This window comes from Canis lupus, chromosome 5 (genome assembly GCF_003254725.2).
Source record: "Canis lupus dingo isolate Sandy chromosome 5, ASM325472v2, whole genome shotgun sequence".
NCBI classification, from domain to species: Eukaryota; Metazoa; Chordata; class Mammalia; order Carnivora; family Canidae; genus Canis; species Canis lupus.
Genome location: NC_064247.1, coordinates 80,025,642 through 80,045,083, shown reverse-complemented (window position 1 = coordinate 80,045,083; position 19,442 = coordinate 80,025,642). Strand labels below are relative to the sequence as shown.

Genomic DNA, 19,442 nt, shown 5'->3' with positions numbered 1-19,442 from the left:
CTTTCATGTTGTCTCCCCATATAGATCAACCCATTTCCATTTCTATGAGGATTTTAGACTTTTTCTTTTTGCTTTTGATTGAAAACAAGAAAAAACTAAATTGACGGTTTGATTCTCATCATTTATTCATGTACTTTTTAAGCTTTTTCTTTGATACATTGTGCTGACATTAAAGAAGAATAAATATATCACTAATTTTTTTATCTGTGATTCTGGGTTAATGTATTGGAAGATGATAGAACACGACCATGGTACACATTTGAATTTTCATTCATCTCCGCCAGTTCACAGCACTTACTGTAAACATATCTGTAAATAAATATATCTCCATGGCTATAGGAGAGAATATTTATTGCTATAATACAGAATACTATGAATTATTTTTAATTTTGTAATTCCTTTAGTACTTTTATTATATTTAATTGCTTTTTAAATTAGATTTTTCTGTAGTGCATTCAACATAACTTGATAAAATGTAACTCATTGGATTTTGAGAGTTTTTTTTTTGGGTGGCAGATTATGGTCCTTTAGTTGACCCAGAACCTCCTACAATTTCAGGTTGTTACAAAGGCTGTTGGAGAAGCTTTTGGTTGGTTTACTACTCGATGACATCATTCATTTCTTTTAAGTTAGAAATTTGGTTGAACATTCTAGAGAATATTTTTAATGTATATTAAGCTTGTTCTTAAATATTCTCCCCATATTACATTTTTAAAGTAATATCTATCATTTAGGCATAATTATTCTATACTGTTTTTCTTTTCTTCTCTCAATTAGAACTCCTTTGGGGTGATGTAGTTAAATAAAAATACACATTTAAATGTTTTTTTTTTTTTCTTTTTAGAAAGTCCAGATTAGGAAATTATCTTTAAAAAAAAAAAAAAAAACAGTAAGATACACCCTTTCGTAAATTCTTGCTATTAGCAAAGTCAATTCTAGAACATATTTGTAGAAGTAGTACCTAGAGAATAATGCTCTGAAACATGATAGCACTGATTTAAAAGACTTGTGTATATAAGTATGTGTTTATTTGGGCTTCAATGCAAAAAAAATTTTTTTAAGTTCCGGAAGAGAGATTTTCATTTTTATACTGAAATAAATGTTAAAGGTCCAAATGAAGAACAAATAAAATTTTGACATAGGATTAGTCAACACATATGATTTGCAGTTCCTATTAAAGAGGTATCTTGACCTACATCTTTTCTGCTTCTGCTTTTGTATGATAGATATATCTTAGAAATGATTTGAGGTTACCCAGGGAAAGTATAATAACATTTGTCAAGACAAAAATCTCTCATGAAATAATTCATGGAACAGAAACTCATCAAGCAGCAGAAGAAATGTCCAGCTTCTTAGGTAATGGAAAAATATTTGACACTAGCAAATAGAAATGATGGAAGAAGTTTTAATTTTGAATTTATAGAAACTATATCGAGGAGAGGATAAAATCTCGTAAATATTTAGAAAAATAGGCTTTTCAAAGCAGTTAATTAAGAAGATCTCAAGCCAAAGTGCTGTATTCTTCAACAAGAAAGGTATTAGAAACATGAAAGAAGGGCACTTATGTGGCTCAGTGGGTTAAGCGTCTGTCTTCAGGTCATGATCCTAAGGTCTTGGGATCAAACTCCATGTTGGGCTCCCTGCTCAGTGGGGAGCCTGCTTCTCCCTCTCCCTCTGCCTGCTGCTCCCTCTGCTTGTACTTTCTCTGTCTCTCAAATAAATAAAATCTTTTTAAATAGAAAGAAATTTAGAAATCTTTTGAGAGAGAGGATATATATAGTCTTAGATCTATTAGGTCATAAATTTATAATTTACAAATGCTAAATTATAGGAAATATACTCTCAAATATGTTGCATATTGATCTTCAAGATGGAAATAGCATTTTTGTATAATTAAATGTTATATAAAAGAGCTTATTAAGAAAACAAAATCATTTGAAAAGGAACTACTCAGTCCTGGGATGCCTGGGTGGCTCAGCGGTTAAGTGTCTGTCTTCCGCTCAGGGCGTGATCCTGGAGTCCTGGCAGCGAGTCCCACATCGGGCTCCCTGCATGGAGCCTGCTTCCCCCTCTGCCTGTGTCTCTGCCTCTCTCTGTGTGTGTCTCTCATGAATAAATAAATGAAATCTTTAAAAGAAAAAAAACAACTACTCAGTGTTTAAACATTTCTCACCATGTCATTTTTAAATTCAACTAAATGTTCTGAGAATCAGTAGCCCTAAATCTCTTCTAGATATTCCTTGAAATTAAGATATGATGTCATCTGATATGAAACCTTTTTTAGGCATTTTGTTGTGAAAATTATTTTTTGTGACATAGACAACCAGAAGGATATTTAACTCCTGGGTGGCTCAGTGGTTGAGTGTCTGCCTTTGGCTCAGGTCATGATCCCGGGGTCCTGGGATTGAGTCCCACATCAGGCTCCCCAGAGGAGCCTGCTTCTCCCTCTGCCTATGTCTCTACCTCTCTCTCTGTGTCTCTCATGAATAAGTAAAGATCTTTAAAAAACAACAACAAAAAGACTTCTGAATAGAGTATGCTAAAACAGTGGATTTACCTTTTAGATGTCATTTAAAAGTAAAATCCCATACAGTTAACTGCTACTCTCTTGTTTGTTCTTAAGCCATCATGCCTTGAAAAATTAGTAATTTCATTGACTACTTTTCTAAAATTAGTTGACATTTTCTTTGTTTTATGTGTTTTACGTGTCTAAAGATCTAAATATATATGTATAGATGTTTACATTTAAGCCTTAGAGAATAAAGATAGTTCTGGGGCTTATAAAAGTATCATTTCAGAAGTTGTTTAGTTACATTGAACTATTCTTCTTTAAGAATGTGTATACTTGTCAACTCACTCAGCAGTCTTCGTCCTGAATGAGATATCTTGTTTTACTGAAAATAGTGTTCATCTGTTTATCCTCATAAATATTAGCTTGGCTAGCATAAGTGAATACAAAAACTGTATCTTGCCAAATTCATTGATATATGCTAAACTTTCCTTATATTTCAAACTGTTGCCTTTTCTATTATAAAATTAATAGATACTAATTACAAACATTTGGAAAAATGCAGAAAAATAGAGGAAAATAAATAATCCATAATCTAGTCACTCAGTACAAGTACTGTTAGCATTTTGCTGAATTTTCTTTTCAATGAATATTTGGGGGGAGGTGTTTTTACATAGTTTCTGTGAAGTGAATATTTTTGTTTTGATTTTAAAATAAGTTACAAATGATAAAATTGTAGGTTTTCATAAGTAAGAGCAAATTTTTGGAGAGCACGTTGTATTGAAAGGAGATGTTTGAATTTCTACCCAGAATGATGAAAGGGAAAATAGGATTTATTGCCTGTTGTTCCAGTTTCAACTCTTTGATTCATAGAATTTATTCTTCTAGGGCCTTTTAAATGACTTAAACAGGTAATCGTTGACTTACGTATGTCAAACTTACATGAATGGCATTCCTTGGCCAGTTAGGATCCAGTCTTTCTCATCTTACTGTTATAGGTGTTCTTTTTTTCGTCTCTTTCCTTTCTTTGTTCCTTTCTCTTTTCTATTTGCCTTCAAATAATGACTAATTTCTCAGCACCTGTGGTTTCAGGAATTGTGCTAGGTTTTGGGAATATGAAGATGTAGGGCACATCGTTAGGTCTCAGAACTCCCCCACTTACCTTGTCAGTCTTACTGCATTCCTTGGCATTCCTTCATTTCTCCATTCTTCTGTCCCTTTCCTAGCCATGAGGTTCATCCTAGTCCCTGGTTCCATTGAGCATATAGCATTTCCTCGTTTTGTTTTGGTAATAGAGACAACAACTTGGTTAGAGATGGAGGGTTAAACAGTAGGGCCAGATTTAAGGCTTCTTAGCCACCATTGCTCTTCTTTTTTTTTTTTTTTTTTTAATTTATTTTTTATTGGTGTTCAATTTACTAACATACAGAATAACCCCCAGTGCCCGTCACCCATTCACTCCCACCCCCCGCCCTTCTCCCCTTCCACCACCCCTAGTTCGGTTCCCAGAGTTAGCAGTCTTTACGTTCTGTCTCCCTTTCTGATATTTCCCACACATTTCTTCTCCCTTCCCTTATATTCCCTTTCACTATTATTTATATTCCCCAAATGAATGAGAACATATAATGTTTGTCCTTCACCGACTGACTGACTTCACTCAGCATAATACCCTCCAGTTCCATCCACGTTGAAGCAAATGGTGGGTATTTGTCATTTCTAATAGCTGAGTAATATTCCATTGTATACATAAACCACATCTTCTTTATCCATTCATCTTTCGTTGGACACCGAGGCTCCTTCCACAGTTTGGCTATCGTGGCCATTGCTGCTATAAACATCGGGGTGCAGGTGTCCCGGCGTTTCATTGCATTTGTATCTTTGGGGTAAATCCCCAACAGTGCAATTGCTGGGTCGTAGGGCAGGTCTATTTTTAACTGTTTGAGGAACCTCCACACAGTTTTCCAGAGTGGCTGCACCAGTTCACATTCCCACCAACAGTGTAAGAGGGTTCCCTTTTCTCCGCATGCTCTCCAACATTTGTTGTTTCCTGCCTTGTTAATTTTCCCCATTCTCACTGGTGTGAGGTGGTATCTCATTGTGGTTTTGATTTGTATTTCCCTGATGGCAAGTGATGCAGAGCATTTTCTCATGTGCGTGTTGGCCATGTCTATGTCTTCCTCTGTGAGATTTCTGTTCATGTCTTTTGCCCATTTCATGATTGGATTGTTTGTTTCTTTGGTGTTGAGTCACCATTGCTCTTCTTTGTTTGAAGTCATAATGTTCCTCCTGGGACCTGTTTGCTTTTGGAGTTTTTTGTCCATAGTCCTCTATTGTCTCCTATATTTTCAGTGTGAGTTCTACAAAAAGCATTATAGGGCATGACTTTTATTTATTGTATTTTTATGATTTAATCTATTCATTTAAGTGGGGGAAGGGGAGGGGGAGAAGGAGAGAATCTCAGGCAGATTCCCCACTGAGCCCAGAACCCAGCGCAGAGCTCAGTCTCATGACCCTGAGATCATAACCTGAGCCAAAAACCAAGAGCCCAGTGCTTAACCAACTAAGCTACCCAGGAGCACCTGACTCTTTTCTAAAACGTACTGGATGGCTCAGTTGATTACCTGCTTTTAGCTCAGGTCATGATCCCGGGGTCCTGGGATCGAACTGTGCATCAGGCTCCCCACTCCCAGGTCAGCGGGGAGTCTGCTTCTCCCTCTCTCTCTGTCCCTCCCCCTGCTTATGTTCTCTCTCACTCATGGTCTCAAATGAACAAAAATCTTTTAAAAAATTTATGTGCGTGGATAATTTTATTTTATTTTATTTTTTAATTTTTATTTATTTATGATAGTCACAGAGAGAGAGAGAGAGAGAGAGAGAGAGAGAGAGAGAGAGAGGGGTAGAGACATAGGCTGAGGGAGAAGCAGGCTCCATGCACCAGGAGCCCAACGTGGGATTCGATCCCGGGTCTCCAGGATCGTGCCCTGGGCCAAAGGCAGGCGCCAAACCGCTGCGCCACCCAGGGATCCCTGTGCGTGGATAATTTTAAATCTGTTAAAACTAGTAGTATTGTTTTATATTTATTTTATCACATATTTGCAGTGCTTCAGGTTAAATATGTTGGCCTAAAGTCCTAACGACCATTTGAAATATTTTTCTTTGGATGCTCCACATAGCAAATGCGTTATAAACATTAGAAACACAATGTTTTTTATTAAAGATTTTATTTATTCATAAAAGACGAGAGAGAGGCAGAGACATAGGCACAGGGAGAAGCTGGCTCCATACAGGGAGCCCGACATGGGATTCGATCCTGGGACTCCGGGATCACACCGTGGGCCAAAGGCAGACGCTCAACCACTGAGCCACCCAGGTGCCCCTAGAAATACAATTTTAAAAAATAGATTGCCTGTGTGTAAAGCCCAGATTATAAAGATTTTATATGCTAAGGATTTTAGTTACTTAATCACAAATAAAAATACAATGAAAAATTACACTTCTAAGAAAGATTATTTAGAATAAATCTAAACTTCCAATAAAAATTGGGGCACTGATTTTTTATTACTTTTTCAAAAAAAAAATCTTATACTGAGAAAGATATCCAAAAGAATATGTATGCCTCTTGTACTTTAGATGTTTTATTAAGGTCTTTTGCTTGTTTCTTTTTGCTACCCCCACTTTTCTTTTGCTTTGGAAGTCTGATTAGAAAATGACAGTAATTAATCTTGTAGCCTTAAAATTTGTTTTGACTACAGTACATTGTGAAAGGTTATAATGACATCAGCTATTCTCTTACCTGTTATTCCTGGCTTACTACATTCAGTCTGTCCTCCCTTCTTTCTACCACTCATATGCATTTTTTATTTTTGCATTGTATAGTTAAGTTTTATTATGGAATTTTAAGAGATACTTTACTTATGAAATGTATCTTCCCTTAGGCTGTAAATTGTCAATAAGATAATCATTGGTTTTTAATGTTACTGCCTATTGTTTCTTCATCTTAGATGACTTTTGTAGAAAAAAAACCTTTTTTGATACTTTTTCCATGTTGTGCTTTGACTTTCCAGAACATTGGAAAACCAAAAAGGAAGTGGAGTAAAGAAGAGCCCTATGTTGTGTGGACAGTATCCTGTTAAAAGTGAGGGAAAGGAACTGAAGATAGTTGTACAGCCTGAAACCCAGCACCGAGCTCGGTACCTGACTGAGGGTAGCCGTGGCTCAGTAAAGGACAGGACACAACAAGGCTTTCCTACAGTAAAGGTACTGATTTTATTTAGCAATATACAAAGAATTTTCTCCAGTTTTGTTTTTAACGAGCAAAAGCTGCCTACAATAGAATGATAGAATTACTAGCTATATATAGTAGAAATTAAGGCAAAAGTCTAACTGAAGCCTATATTGTTACTTTGATATCATTTAAATTTTAGCTTAGATGAAAGAGGAAGTGAGAGAGTATTCTGATAAATATCTGGAAACCATGAATTATGTTCCCCTTATATTTGACATTGGTATCAACCTGATACTTAATTCTTCCCAAATTTAATATTTAAGAAGAAATTTTAAAGTGAATTCAAGGGATGCCTGAGTGGCTCAGCAGTTGAACATCTGCCTTGGCTCAGATCGTGATCCTGGAGTCTCAGGATTGAATCCCACATCGGCTCCCTGCATGGAGCCTGCTTCTCCCTCTGCCTGTGTCTCTGCCTCTCTCTCTGTGTGTCTCTCATGAATAAATAAACAAAACCATAAAAAAAAAATAAAGTGAATTCAAAAAATATTGTAGAAATTATTATGAACTTGGAAAATAAGATTTTTGAGATGGCTAAAGGAATCACAACTATTCATCTCAGAAAAGAATTGGTTGATAAATAGTTTAAGTCTTCACTTTAAGAAATAGGATATCAACTGAAACTTCATTTTTTCAGAATTTAGAAGGGAAAAGGGGGCTTAAATTTCAGCATCTGGGAAACTTTGTTAGAAAGAATATTTCTCTTTGAAGACAAACCAAAAAAGAGTGGATGGGAGATGTTTAGTAAGTGTTCCTACCCCTTATAAAACATTAAACATGATGACTTTTGGCTAGTCTGTGGTAAATTCTTGTAAAATACAGTTTATGGGGATCCCTGGGTGGCGCAGCGGTTTGGCGCCTGCCTTTGGCCCAAGGCGCGATCCTGGAGACCCGGGATCGAATCCCACGTCGGGCTCCCGGTGCATGGAGCCTGCTTCTCCCTCTGCCTATGTCTCTGCCTCTCTCTCTCTCTCTCTCTCTCTCTCTCTCTCTCTCTGTGACTATCATAAAAAAAAAATACAGTTTATGAAAATGTGTTAGTTGAACAGTATTCAGTTGGACTGCCTTTCATTTTAAATTTTAATGAAATAATGGTAGAATCTTAGGATCAGGAAACCTATCCATGGCTATTTCTAAGGTTGGGTTAATAGCCTCGTGTACAACATCATTCCTATCCCTCTGCTACTTACCATACCAGTTCATCTTCAATCCCCCAAATTCAGGACAAATAATAGGTAAATAAGAAATTTCAGTTGTGCTTTTTGTAAATATTTGTCTAACCAGATGGATTGATAGTTTGGGCAATATTTTTAACCCAGTTCTGACTTTAAGTTATGCTTTGTTTAAGTACTCTCTGGTCAGAAATATTATTAGATTAATTGCCTGTGATAGGGAGTGAATTGACAGATCTCAGAAGTTTATTTATTCATTCATTCAACAAGTATGCATCCCTTTATGTGCCAGACACTGTTCCAAATACTGCTAATAGTTTGGGTAGATTGGTTATTTGTCTGCTTATTTCCCTCATTTTTTTTAAGATTTTATTTATTTATTAGAGAGAGAGAGAGAGAGAGAGAGAGGCAGAGGGAGAAGCAGGCTCCATGCAGGGAGCCTGACGCAGAACTCGATCCCAGGTCTTCAGGATCACGCCCTGGGCTGAAGGTGGCACTAAACCACTAAGCCACCGGGGCTGCCCCTGCTTCCCTCATTTTGATATCTTTTCACAGAGATACAGCTATACTGGGTTAGTATTAGAAAAGATTAGATTAGCTGTACTGGTTAGTATTTAGAAAAGATGTATGAATTTTTTAATGCACTTTGGTGTACATTGTACAAGTTATTTTGTGATTTCAGGCATTTTATATTAGAAGCTTCAGTGTTTAACTGTAAACCTGAACAAAAATCTGCATTGGAATTGTTTATTCCCAAATGCTGTTTTAAATATTTATTTATTCTTCAGCATACAAATTAAAATTTATGAAGGCTTGTTAGAGACCTGTTAGGACCCACAGATCCTGGGTTGAACTAACAGTTTTTCAGACCATTATGTTTTGGTCCAGTATTTCATGATGTTATGTATGCGTATACTCCATTTCCCTATTATTTAAACAGTTGCACTTCAAACATTTTTCTATTTAAATAGCTTTAAAAGAGAAAAATTCAGTATATGTACTCTTTTGATGATGATGCTAGCGATGCCACTAACACAGTTTAGTGAATTTTCCACCAGTGGTGGTGGTATATTTTGAGAAACCTGCATGCTTTGGCAGTCTATAAATTTATAAATACCTAAAGGACTGTGTATTCATTTGCATCTGGTTGTACAAGTTAATTATAAATGATAATTTATCATTAAACATAAATTTTAATCAAAGTATGATTATTACAGAATTAAAACTTATGATTTCCTGCAGAAACTTAGCCAACTCTCCTTTTTTTTTTTTTTTTTTTTTTTAATTTATTTATGATAGTCACAGAGAGAGAGAGAGAGGGAGAGACACAGGCAGAGAGAGAAGCAGGCTCCATGCACCGGGAGCCCGACGTGGGATTCGATCCCGGGTCTCCAGGATGGCGCCCTGGGCCAAAGGCAGGCGCCAAACCGCTGCGCCACCCAGGGATCCCCCAATTCTCCTTTTTTATGAAAATAATGTACTTTTATTCTTCTTAAGGATTTAAATTATTTATTGTTGTCTAGTTATAAATATAGAACTTGGTCTTAAGTGTTTGATTTGACAATTAGATTATTTGAAAGGCTAATTAGTGTTTATATTCCATGTTATCTCATTCCAGCTGGAAGGCCATAATGAGCCAGTAGTGTTGCAGGTGTTTGTGGGCAATGACTCTGGTCGAGTGAAACCACATGGATTTTATCAGGCCTGTAGGGTAACTGGGCGAAATACAACTCCCTGTAAAGAAGTGGACATTGAAGGCACTACCGTTATAGAAGTTGGTCTTGATCCAAGCAACAACATGACACTGGCGTAAGTACTTAGGAAACAGTTTTTCAGTATATATTACACCTTTACAGTGGCATCAAAAAAATTTTAGTTTCTAATGTAAAAAAGGAAGATTTTGAGTATTTTATTAAAATATTTTAAACATTACAAGTACAAAAATAGATTATTACAGAATGGTAATGGGTTAAAATGAACTCTTTTTGCCCTTTGCATTGGAATTCCCGTGATGAAAGGCAAGGAAATAAAAGCCAGGTGGAATGCTAGCTTTTTTGAAAATAATATGGACTTACTTGGGTTAATAAAAGTAACATTAAAAAATAAAAATGACAGACGATTAGATTTGCTTTCCTAAATTGTGCTCATAGTGTTTATATTAGAAACTCTTTGACAGAGACCATTCATGGTACCTTGACCCATCTTGATGTGAAAAAGCATATTGCTGTTCTAAATTCACCTTCTGTTTTTATTTTCCTTTTTTAAAAAGGAATGTTCTGGGGCTTTTTCATCTTATGGCTTTTCATTGCCTAAAACCTATTGGAAGTGTTAATGATTTAAATTAAAAACTTTTTCCCCTTAAGGCTTTTATTAAGGTCCTTTAATCCTAAAGTTGAACCATAAAAACAGCAAATATATTGAAAAGGGGTAAACTTATGTTGTAATTATTTGTATTGGATAGCTAAGACATTTCTCTATTTTCAATTCCCTTTTGAAAGCCATTTTGAATAGGTTAGTAAGAGGTTAATTAGAAAGGGAAATTTTGAAGAATATTTAATAAAGGCTTATTTTTTAACTTTTGAAAATTATAAAAATAAGTGTATATAGAGGAAGAAAGGAAAAGTTATTTATTACAAAAATAGTGCTTATTCATTATAAGTTGAAAATACAGAAAAATAAAAAACAAAAAGAAAAATGAATAATAATAAAAAGCTAAAAACATACCAAACGCCAACGTCCCAGAAATAACCACTATTTTGATATGTGTCTTTCCATCCTTTTTTTTTTTTTTTTTTTGGATAACATTGAAATAATACTGTACCCACTGTTTTGTAACCTTACTTTCACTTACCATCAGCATTTTCCATATAGTAAGTATTACTTTAAAAGCATATAATTTAATGGCTGTATAGTGTTCTGTTCTTTTTTTTTTTTTTTTTTTTTGTTCTGTTCTTTTTGGGGATAGTTGCTAGTTTTGTTTGCTTGTTTTTAGGTAAAATTCTTTCCCTCTATTTTAATATCTGAATTAGCTGCAGAGAGGATACATTTATTTTTTTTAAATGGCTGTTGGGGTGCCTGACTAGCTCTTGATCTCAGGGTCGTGAATTTGAGCCCCACATTCTGTGTAGAGCATACTTTAAAAAAAATTAAAATTTAAAAACGGCGGAAGTATTTCTTGTAAACCATTACTTGTGTTCAGGTTTTGAAATAGTGATTTTACTTTACTATTTTTTCCATTAGCATTATAAATGAAAAGTTGACAAGATTAAGAATTATGAATATTCAGAATTCACCCTTCTGTACTTTTTAAATTTGGAAACTTATGATTGTATTACATATTCAAAAAACTAATAATTAGCAATTTTTTTTAAAGAAACTTATTTTGGGGGGCACCTGGGTGGCTCAGTCAGTTAAACATCTGACTCTTGATTTCAGCTCAGGTCATGATCTCAGGGTTGTGAGATTGAGCCCCTGTCAGGCTACCCACTGGGTGTAGAACCTGCTTAAGATTCTCTCTTCCTCTGTTGTTCCCCCTCTTAAAAAAAAAAAAAAAATTATTTGGTTAAGAATATTGTACTATTTATACAACAGAAAATATCAGTTAATGTCTTTTTTTCTGTGCTAGGGTGGACTGTGTAGGAATATTGAAATTGAGGAATGCTGATGTTGAAGCCAGAATAGGAATTGCTGGTTCCAAGAAAAAAAGCACTCGTGCCAGATTGGTTTTTAGAGTTAACATCACAAGGAAAGATGGCTCCACTTTGACACTGCAAACACCCTCTTCTCCGATTTTATGTAGTAAGTAAGAAAATATATATTGATTTTTTTCATTTTCTGTTAATTTTCAGACATCTCTAAATTTGTGATCATGCAAAACTTGAAACATTTTATTATTTTTAAAGATTTTATTTATTTATTTATTTATTTATTTATTTATTTATTTATTTATTTATTTATTTATTTATGAGAGACACACAGAGAGGTGGGGGGGGCAGAGAAGCAGGCTCCATGCAGGGAGCCTGATGTGTGACTCGATCTCGGGACTCCCTGGGGTGAAGGCAGGTGCTAAACCACTGAGCCACCCAGGGATCCCAAAACTTGAAACATTTTAAAAGCTATAGTCAGATTTTTTAGTCTAAAGGTGGATAAATAAAATTCTAAAGGTGGTAACATTTTGTAGTTCCCTATTATCATCCTGAACTGATTTTAAAAGTAATTTGAGGTGACGCCTGGCTGGCTCAGTCACTAGAGCATGCGACTCTTGATCTCAGAGTTGTGAATTCAAACCCCCCAAATTAGGTGTGTAGCCTAGTTTAAAATTTTTTTTTTATTAAAAAAAATGTACTTTAGGACAGCCTGGGTGGCTCAGCAGTTTAGCGCCGCCTTCAGCCCAGGGCATGATCCTGGAGACCCAGGATTGAGTCCTACATCGGGCTCCCTGCCTGGGGCCTGCTTCTCCCTCTGCCTGTGTCTCTACCTTTCTCTCTGTGTGTCTCTCATTAATAAATAAATAAAATCTTTAAAAAAATGTACTTTAGGGGCACCTGGGTGGCCCTTGGTTAAGCTTCCAACTTGGTATCAGCTCAGGTCTTGATTTCAGGTTCATGAGTCAAAGTCCTGCCATTGGGCTCCATGCTGGGCATGGAGCCTTCTTAAAGAAAAGAAAAAGTACCCTGAATGATTTATGAAGTAAATTGGAAAGCCAAAGAATTGATAAGTTGCTTTAATCCTAAGTCTGTTTTCTATTAGAATGTAAGAAATACTAAGATAAGCAGAACTTTGAGAATATATAGCAGTCGGAGTTCTGATTACAAATTATAGCATTAAATTATAGTGTTGGGAAGTGAGAAATGAAATTCTTATTTTGCTAATCTTGGCATGGAAAGTAAATGAATGACGTGTGTGTGTGTGTGTGTGTGTTTGTGTGTTTAGATTCAATCATATATTCTAGTTTCCCTATAAGGAATATTATTACAAATAATAAATAGGAAAAATTTTCCCTTAAGTATCACTTCAGAAAATTTTCATTGGGGGAACCCCGGGTGGCTCAGTGGTTTAGTCTCGCCTTCAACCCAGGGCACGATCCTGGAGTCCTGGGATGGGGTCCCACATGGGGCTCCCTGCATGGAGCCTGCTTCTCTCTCTGCCTGTGTCTCTGTCTCTGTCTCTCTCTCTCTCTCTGTCTCTCATGAATAAATAAATAAAATATATTTTAAAAAAAGAAAATTTTCATTGATTGTAATTTTCTTGGGCATTGTGTTTTTATAATTTATACCTGAATTCAGAAGAGCAGAAGAGACTCAGATCCATCCATTCAGTTGACTCTCCTTTGGGTTGTTTTGGATATTACAACCACTACTCCTAGGACAGATACAAAACCTTTGTTAATGTATTTTAGTTTTGTCGAATTGTTTTATCCTTTGTAATTCTTATTTTTCCCTTTCTTTTAATTCATCTCAGAAATGACTATATAACCGTACTTTAAGCTTATCAAACACCGAATTTTTTTTAAGTACTAATGTATCTTTCTCATCTCAAGAGAGTTCAGTTGGGGGATCCCTGGGTGGCGCAGCTGTTTGGTGCCTGTCTGGTGCCTGTCTTTGGCCCAGGGCGCGATCCTGGAGACCCAGGATCGAATCCCACGTCGGGCTCCCTGCATGGAGCCTGCTTCTCACTCTGCCTGTGTCTTTGCCTCTCTCTCTCTCTCTCTGTGACTATCATGAATAAATAAAATCTTAAAAAAAAAAAATTCTTTAAAAAAAAAGTTCAGTTGGATTTCTCTATTTTTCATTATTATGACAAATTTCTGTTGATACTGGTATTTCCTTGGGCCATTTCCGTGTGATGTACAGTTATAAATAGACTGCTTTTAGAGATCGTAGATTCCATTTCCATTCTGTTGCATTTAGATAGGCACAAAATAAATAATCTGTAGATGGTTTATTGAATTCTAAAGCTTTTTTTTCCTTTTTTTAAGATTTTACTTATTTATTCATGAGAGACACCGAGAGAGGCAGAGACAGAGGTGGAGGGAGAAACCGACTCCCCTAAGGGAGCCCATTGAAGAACTCTATTCTCGGACCCCGGATCATGCCCTGAGCTAAAGGCAGATGCTCAGCCACTGAGCCACCCAAACGTCCCTAAAGCTTTTCTAATTGGGGTGCTCCAATTCTGGATTTACTATAATTCACAATATGTCCCAGCTTGAATCTTACTAGGATGAATTTCCAATTTTAGTGGTATATTTGCACTTCTTTTTTAAAGTGATCTAATACTTTGAGCATGACTGTAGCCACTCTCTGAAGCCCAGAGCCAGGAGATGGCTAGATAATTCAGATTATACTGCTTCAGCAGAAACCGAGAAATCGTTGCCAACTTTAATTATTTGTTCTTTCGTTAGTGTGTTAATCATTTCTTCATTTTATTTTTCATTAAGGTATTATTGAAGTATAAATATAACTGGCTAAAGATTGTAGAAAATACAAAAGAACTAGAAAACATAATTTTCTGAACTATTTCACCTGCAATTATTATCATTTCTTAATTATCACTATTAATGATAATATTGTCCACAAGGCAAAGAAGTATATCTCTCTGGGAGGTGATGTGTGGGGTGGATTTAATGGCCCTAAGAAGCAGCACCACACAGTGGAAAGGATATACACCAGTGATAAAAGTTAGCATGTTTTGAGCTCTGACTATATGCTGGGATTTTGTTAAACACTTTATAAGCATTGTATCATTCAGTCCTCTCTGTTACCAGATATGGATTTCATTCTACAGTTGATGAAACTGATATTTAAAGAGATTAAATAACTCCCTCAAGGTCACATAGCTAGTAAATCTTAAGACCAGGATTTAGAGCCTTTGCTTTTAACCACTATGCTACATTGCCGTTATAATCAATTAAAATTGCAGTGCTGATGCCAAGTTTAAAAAATTCATTTCATCCTAGCCATCGCCTCTGGATGGTTACAGAAAGAGATTATGTTAGTGAACTGTTTCCTCTACCTAGGAGGTTTATATTATGTAATTTAGACTTCTTATGAATTAAGAAAAGAGATCTGAGTTCATATTGCGGGATTTTACTTGAATTACCTATATTGTCCCTTCCTTTTTTTTTTGTAGAAGTCATTTATTACGGAGGTATTGGATATTTTTTTATTCCTTTAGTTGACTATTTGTCACTTTCTTTTTGCTTAGAGAGACTAGATTAGATAAACATGAGCAGTACTTTTTTTGAAAGAAAGGAGTACCTAAAAGGATATAGTCTTGCCATTTGTGACAACATAGATGAATCTACAGGGTATTATGCTGAGTTAAAAAAGTCAGAGAAAGTACCATATGATTTCACTTACATGTAGCATCTAAAAACAAAACATGTGAATAAACAAAAAGAATAAGACCTATAAATACAGAGAACAAATTGATGTGGTAGCCAGGTGGCTGGGGGATGAGCAAGATGGATAAAAGGGAGGGGAAGATCCAGGATTTCAGTTACAGAATGAAATCAAATAAAAGATACAGCATAGGGGAATATAGTCAGTAGTGTTATAATAGTGTTGCATGATGACAGATAGTAGCTATACTCATGGTGAGCATAGCATAAGGTAAAGAGTTGTTAAATCATTATATTGTACACAAACTAATGTAACATTGAATATATGTCAATTAATATTTAAATTAAAAAATCACTTGCAAGAAGAACATACTTTTAATTTGCTATAAACATACTATCACGTATGTTTACGTGATAGTTTTCATATTTATTAATGTTCACTGAATTTCATGCAAACAGGGTTTTTTTTCTTAAACTATATAACTAGCTTAAAATATTTCTAATAGTAATTTCTATGAATATCAATTAGAGCTAATCTTAGGGCAAGAGTCTAAGCCTCCTTTTTCTTTTTAATTTTTTTTTTTATTTATGATAGTCACACAGAGAGAGAGAGAGAGAGAGAGAGAGAGAGGCAGAGACACAGGCAGAGGGAGAAGCAGGCTCCATGCACCGGGAGCCCGACGTGGGATTCGATCCCGGGTCTCCAGGATTGCGCCATGGGCCAAAGGCAGGCGCCAAACCGCTGCGCCACCCAGGGATCCCCTCTAAGCCTCCTTTTTTAAAATTTTTTTAAGTATTTCTACCCCCAACTTGGGGCTTGAAGTTACGACCTGAAATCAAGAGTCTCATGCTCTTCTAACAGAGCCAGACAGATACCCCTTAGCCTCCTGATCTGTACATTCCTAATGGTTCAGTGACTTGTTTTTTTTTTGAAGACCTATCATCTTATGTAATGAATGTCATCATTCTATGTTCAGAATATAATTTTACTTGATCTTCATGGGTTTTCTTTCTTTTTTTTTTTTTTAAGATTTTATTAATTTATTCATGAGAGACACACAGAGAGAGGCAGAGACATAGGCAGAGGGAGGAGAAGCAGGCTCCATGCAGGGAGCCTCATCCGTGACTCAATCCCAGGATCTGGGATCACGCCCTGAGCCAAAGGCACATGCTCAACCACTGAGCCACCCAGGTGTCCCAAGTTTTCATTAAATATGTTGCCCAGCAGTGTGTAGATTGGTCAGTCTTTTTAAACTGACAACAAAATGAAATATTTTAAATTTTTTTATTACTTTTTAATTATTTTTATTAAAATAATAGATATACAGGAAAAGGTATTAACTTCAATATTACTTTTTATAGTATTTTTTTATCCTTGTTATACTGTATGGTTTATAAAGCACTTTCATGTATGCTGAGGTCTTACTTAGAAAGTTAATAAATACATGTTTCCCTTGTATTTAGAATTAGACACATAGGAGTTAGAGAAATTGAGATGATAATACTAACTTGACTTACTAATAAAACTGTTTGCAAAAGGACTTTTTCATTGCATGGTAGGATATATCTATCAACCCAGCGAGAGCAACCTTCCACAATTGGAGGCCTCTTATCAACTGGCACAGACCATCTAAAATGTATGTTTTATGCATGTAGGCAGTTGCAGAAGAGGTAGGCAAGAAGACTAGGCTAACCATGCCCAAGTGCTGGTTCCCACTTCTCTGTAGTTAAAAAATTCCTCCTCTCTAGTATTAATCTTTTTTTTTTTTTTAAGATTTTATGTATTTATTTGTGAGAGAGAGAGAGAGAGAGAGAGAGAGAGGCAGAGACACAGGCAGAGGGAAAAGCAGGCCCCATGCAGGGAGCCTGATGTGGGACTCGATCCCAGGTCTCCAGGATCATGCCCTGGGCTGAAGGCGACACTAAACTGCTGAGCCACCCAAGCTGCCCTCTGGTATTAATCTAATGGAGTTTCCTATTAATAGTAGTACTATGTTATCCCATTTGATCTTGACAAAATTCTGTGTTATTAATAAAATAGAAGTGATTAGTTTCACTTTTTATGTAATAGGGACAAAACTGTTCAGTGTAGGAAATGGTAGGTAAGAGATAATCTGATGTTTTTGTAGTTGGTTGTTTTGGGCTGATACCTACTATAGAATATAGGAAAGATTTTATTTATTTGATTTTTTTTTAGAAGTATGTTTTTTTTTTTTTTTTAAGATTTATTTATTTTATTCAGAGAGAGAGACTGAGACACAGGCAGAGGCAGAAGCAGGCTCCATGCAGGGAGCCCGACATGGGACTCCATCCCAGGTCTGCAGGATCACACCCCAGGCTGCAGGCGGCGCCAAACCGCTGCGCCACTGGGGCTGCCCAGAAAGATTTTATTTTAATCAACCGTAACGTAATAGTGGATATACTTCTTAAATTGTATAGATTATTTTTTTTTTATTTTATTTTTTTTTTATTTATTGATAGTCACACAGAGAGAGAGAGAGAGGCAGAGACATAGGCAGAGGGAGAAGCAGGCTCCATGCACCGGGAGCCTGACGTGGGATTCGATCCCAGGTCTCCAGGATCCCGCCCTGGGCCAAAGGCAGGCGCTAAACCACTGCGCCACCCAGGGATCCCTTAAATTGTATAGATTATAATTAGGGTATTGGCATATGGCATTTATATCTTAAATTTACATACAATTTAGGTTCATGCTTTCTGTCCCAGAGTAGACAGTTTCTTTTTTCTTTTATAATGGCTTACTGAGATATAATTTACATACCATGCAGTTAAGCCTTTTATTTATTTATTTATTTTTTTAAAGAAAAATTTTTTTATTTATTCATGAGAAACAGAGAGACAGAAGACAGGCAGAGGGAAAAGCAGGCTCCATGCAGGGAGCCTGACACGGAACTCGATCCTGGGTCTCCAGGATCAGGCCCCGGGCTGAAGGCGGCACTAAACCACTGAGCCACGCAGGCTGCCCACAGTTAAGCCTTTTAATGTGTACAGTTTAATCATATTCACAAAGTTGTATGACCATCACCATTACCTAATTTTAGAACTTTTTAAAAAGATTTTATTTATTTATTTATTTATTTATTTATTTATTTATTTATTTATTTAACAGAGAAAGAAGGAGAGAGAGTATAAGCAGGGGGAGCGGCAGGCAGAGGGAGAGGGAGAAGTAGGTTCCCCACTGAGCAAAGTACCCAATGCAGGGCCTGATTCTAGGACTCCAGGCTCTTGACCGGAGTCAAAGACAGATGGTTAGCTGACTGAGCCACCCAGGCACCCTTTTAGAACATTTTTATCACCACCAAAAAGAAACCTCCTATACTTCTTAGGAGTCACTCACCATTCCCCTGTTACCCTAGACCCTGGAAACCACTCTTCTACATTCTGTCTCTATGGATTCACTTATTCTGAACATTTCATATAAATGGGATCATCCAGTATGTGGCCTTTTTATCTGGTTTCTTTCTCTTAGCATGTTTTCAAGGTTCATTGATAATGTAGCACATACCAGGTACTTCATTCCTTTTTATGGCTGAATGGTATTCCATTATTGGATATACCACAATTTGTCTATCCATTCATCCACTCATGGGCATAGGGGTTGTTACCAACTTTTGGTTATGAATAACGCTTCTGTGAACATATATGTACAGGTTTTTGTGTGGGTATGTAGTTTCATTTCTCTTGAGTATATACCTTGGAGTAGGTAGAATTCCTGGATCATATAGTAGACAGTTTCTTGTTTAACATTTCTTTGAAATCCATTTATGACTCACAGGATACGGTTTAAAAAAAAAATTTCTCTGTACTGCTACTCCCTGTTTTAACATTTTTCTGAAAATATCAAAAGGAACTGAACTCCCTGGATTTTATCATCATTTTATCTCTGTTCCCCAGTAATTTTGACTAATTTTTCTTTTTTTAAGATTTTATTTATTCATGAGAGACACGGAGAGAGAGGCAGAGACACAAGCAGAGGGAGAAGCAGGCTCCTCACAGAGAGCCCAATGTGGGACTCAGTCCTGGACCCTGGGATCACGCCCTGAGTCAAAGTTGTTCTTATTGGGGTTACAATTTACTCCATAGAAACAGTACTGTATTCTAACAAAATACTGCCTTATTTCC

General features: G+C 36.2%; 1 protein-coding gene across 6 annotated transcripts in view; it reads left to right on the top strand.

The window, feature by feature from the left end:
- Positions 1 to 19,442, top strand: part of NFAT5 (nuclear factor of activated T cells 5) — a 121,716-nt gene that overhangs the window by 64,474 nt on the left and 37,800 nt on the right. For 5 of the 6 annotated variants that reach the window (XM_025426680.3, XM_025426678.3, XM_025426682.3 and 2 more), the window contains 3 exons: positions 6,574 to 6,766; positions 9,582 to 9,772; positions 11,589 to 11,761. In XM_025426680.3, coding sequence (XP_025282465.1) covers positions 6,574 to 6,766; positions 9,582 to 9,772; positions 11,589 to 11,761 — 557 coding nt within the window. Of the gene's footprint in view, positions 1 to 1,238; positions 1,357 to 6,573; positions 6,767 to 9,581; positions 9,773 to 11,588; positions 11,762 to 19,442 lie in introns of those variants that run through there. The other variant, XM_025426686.3, reaches the window with a different exon arrangement.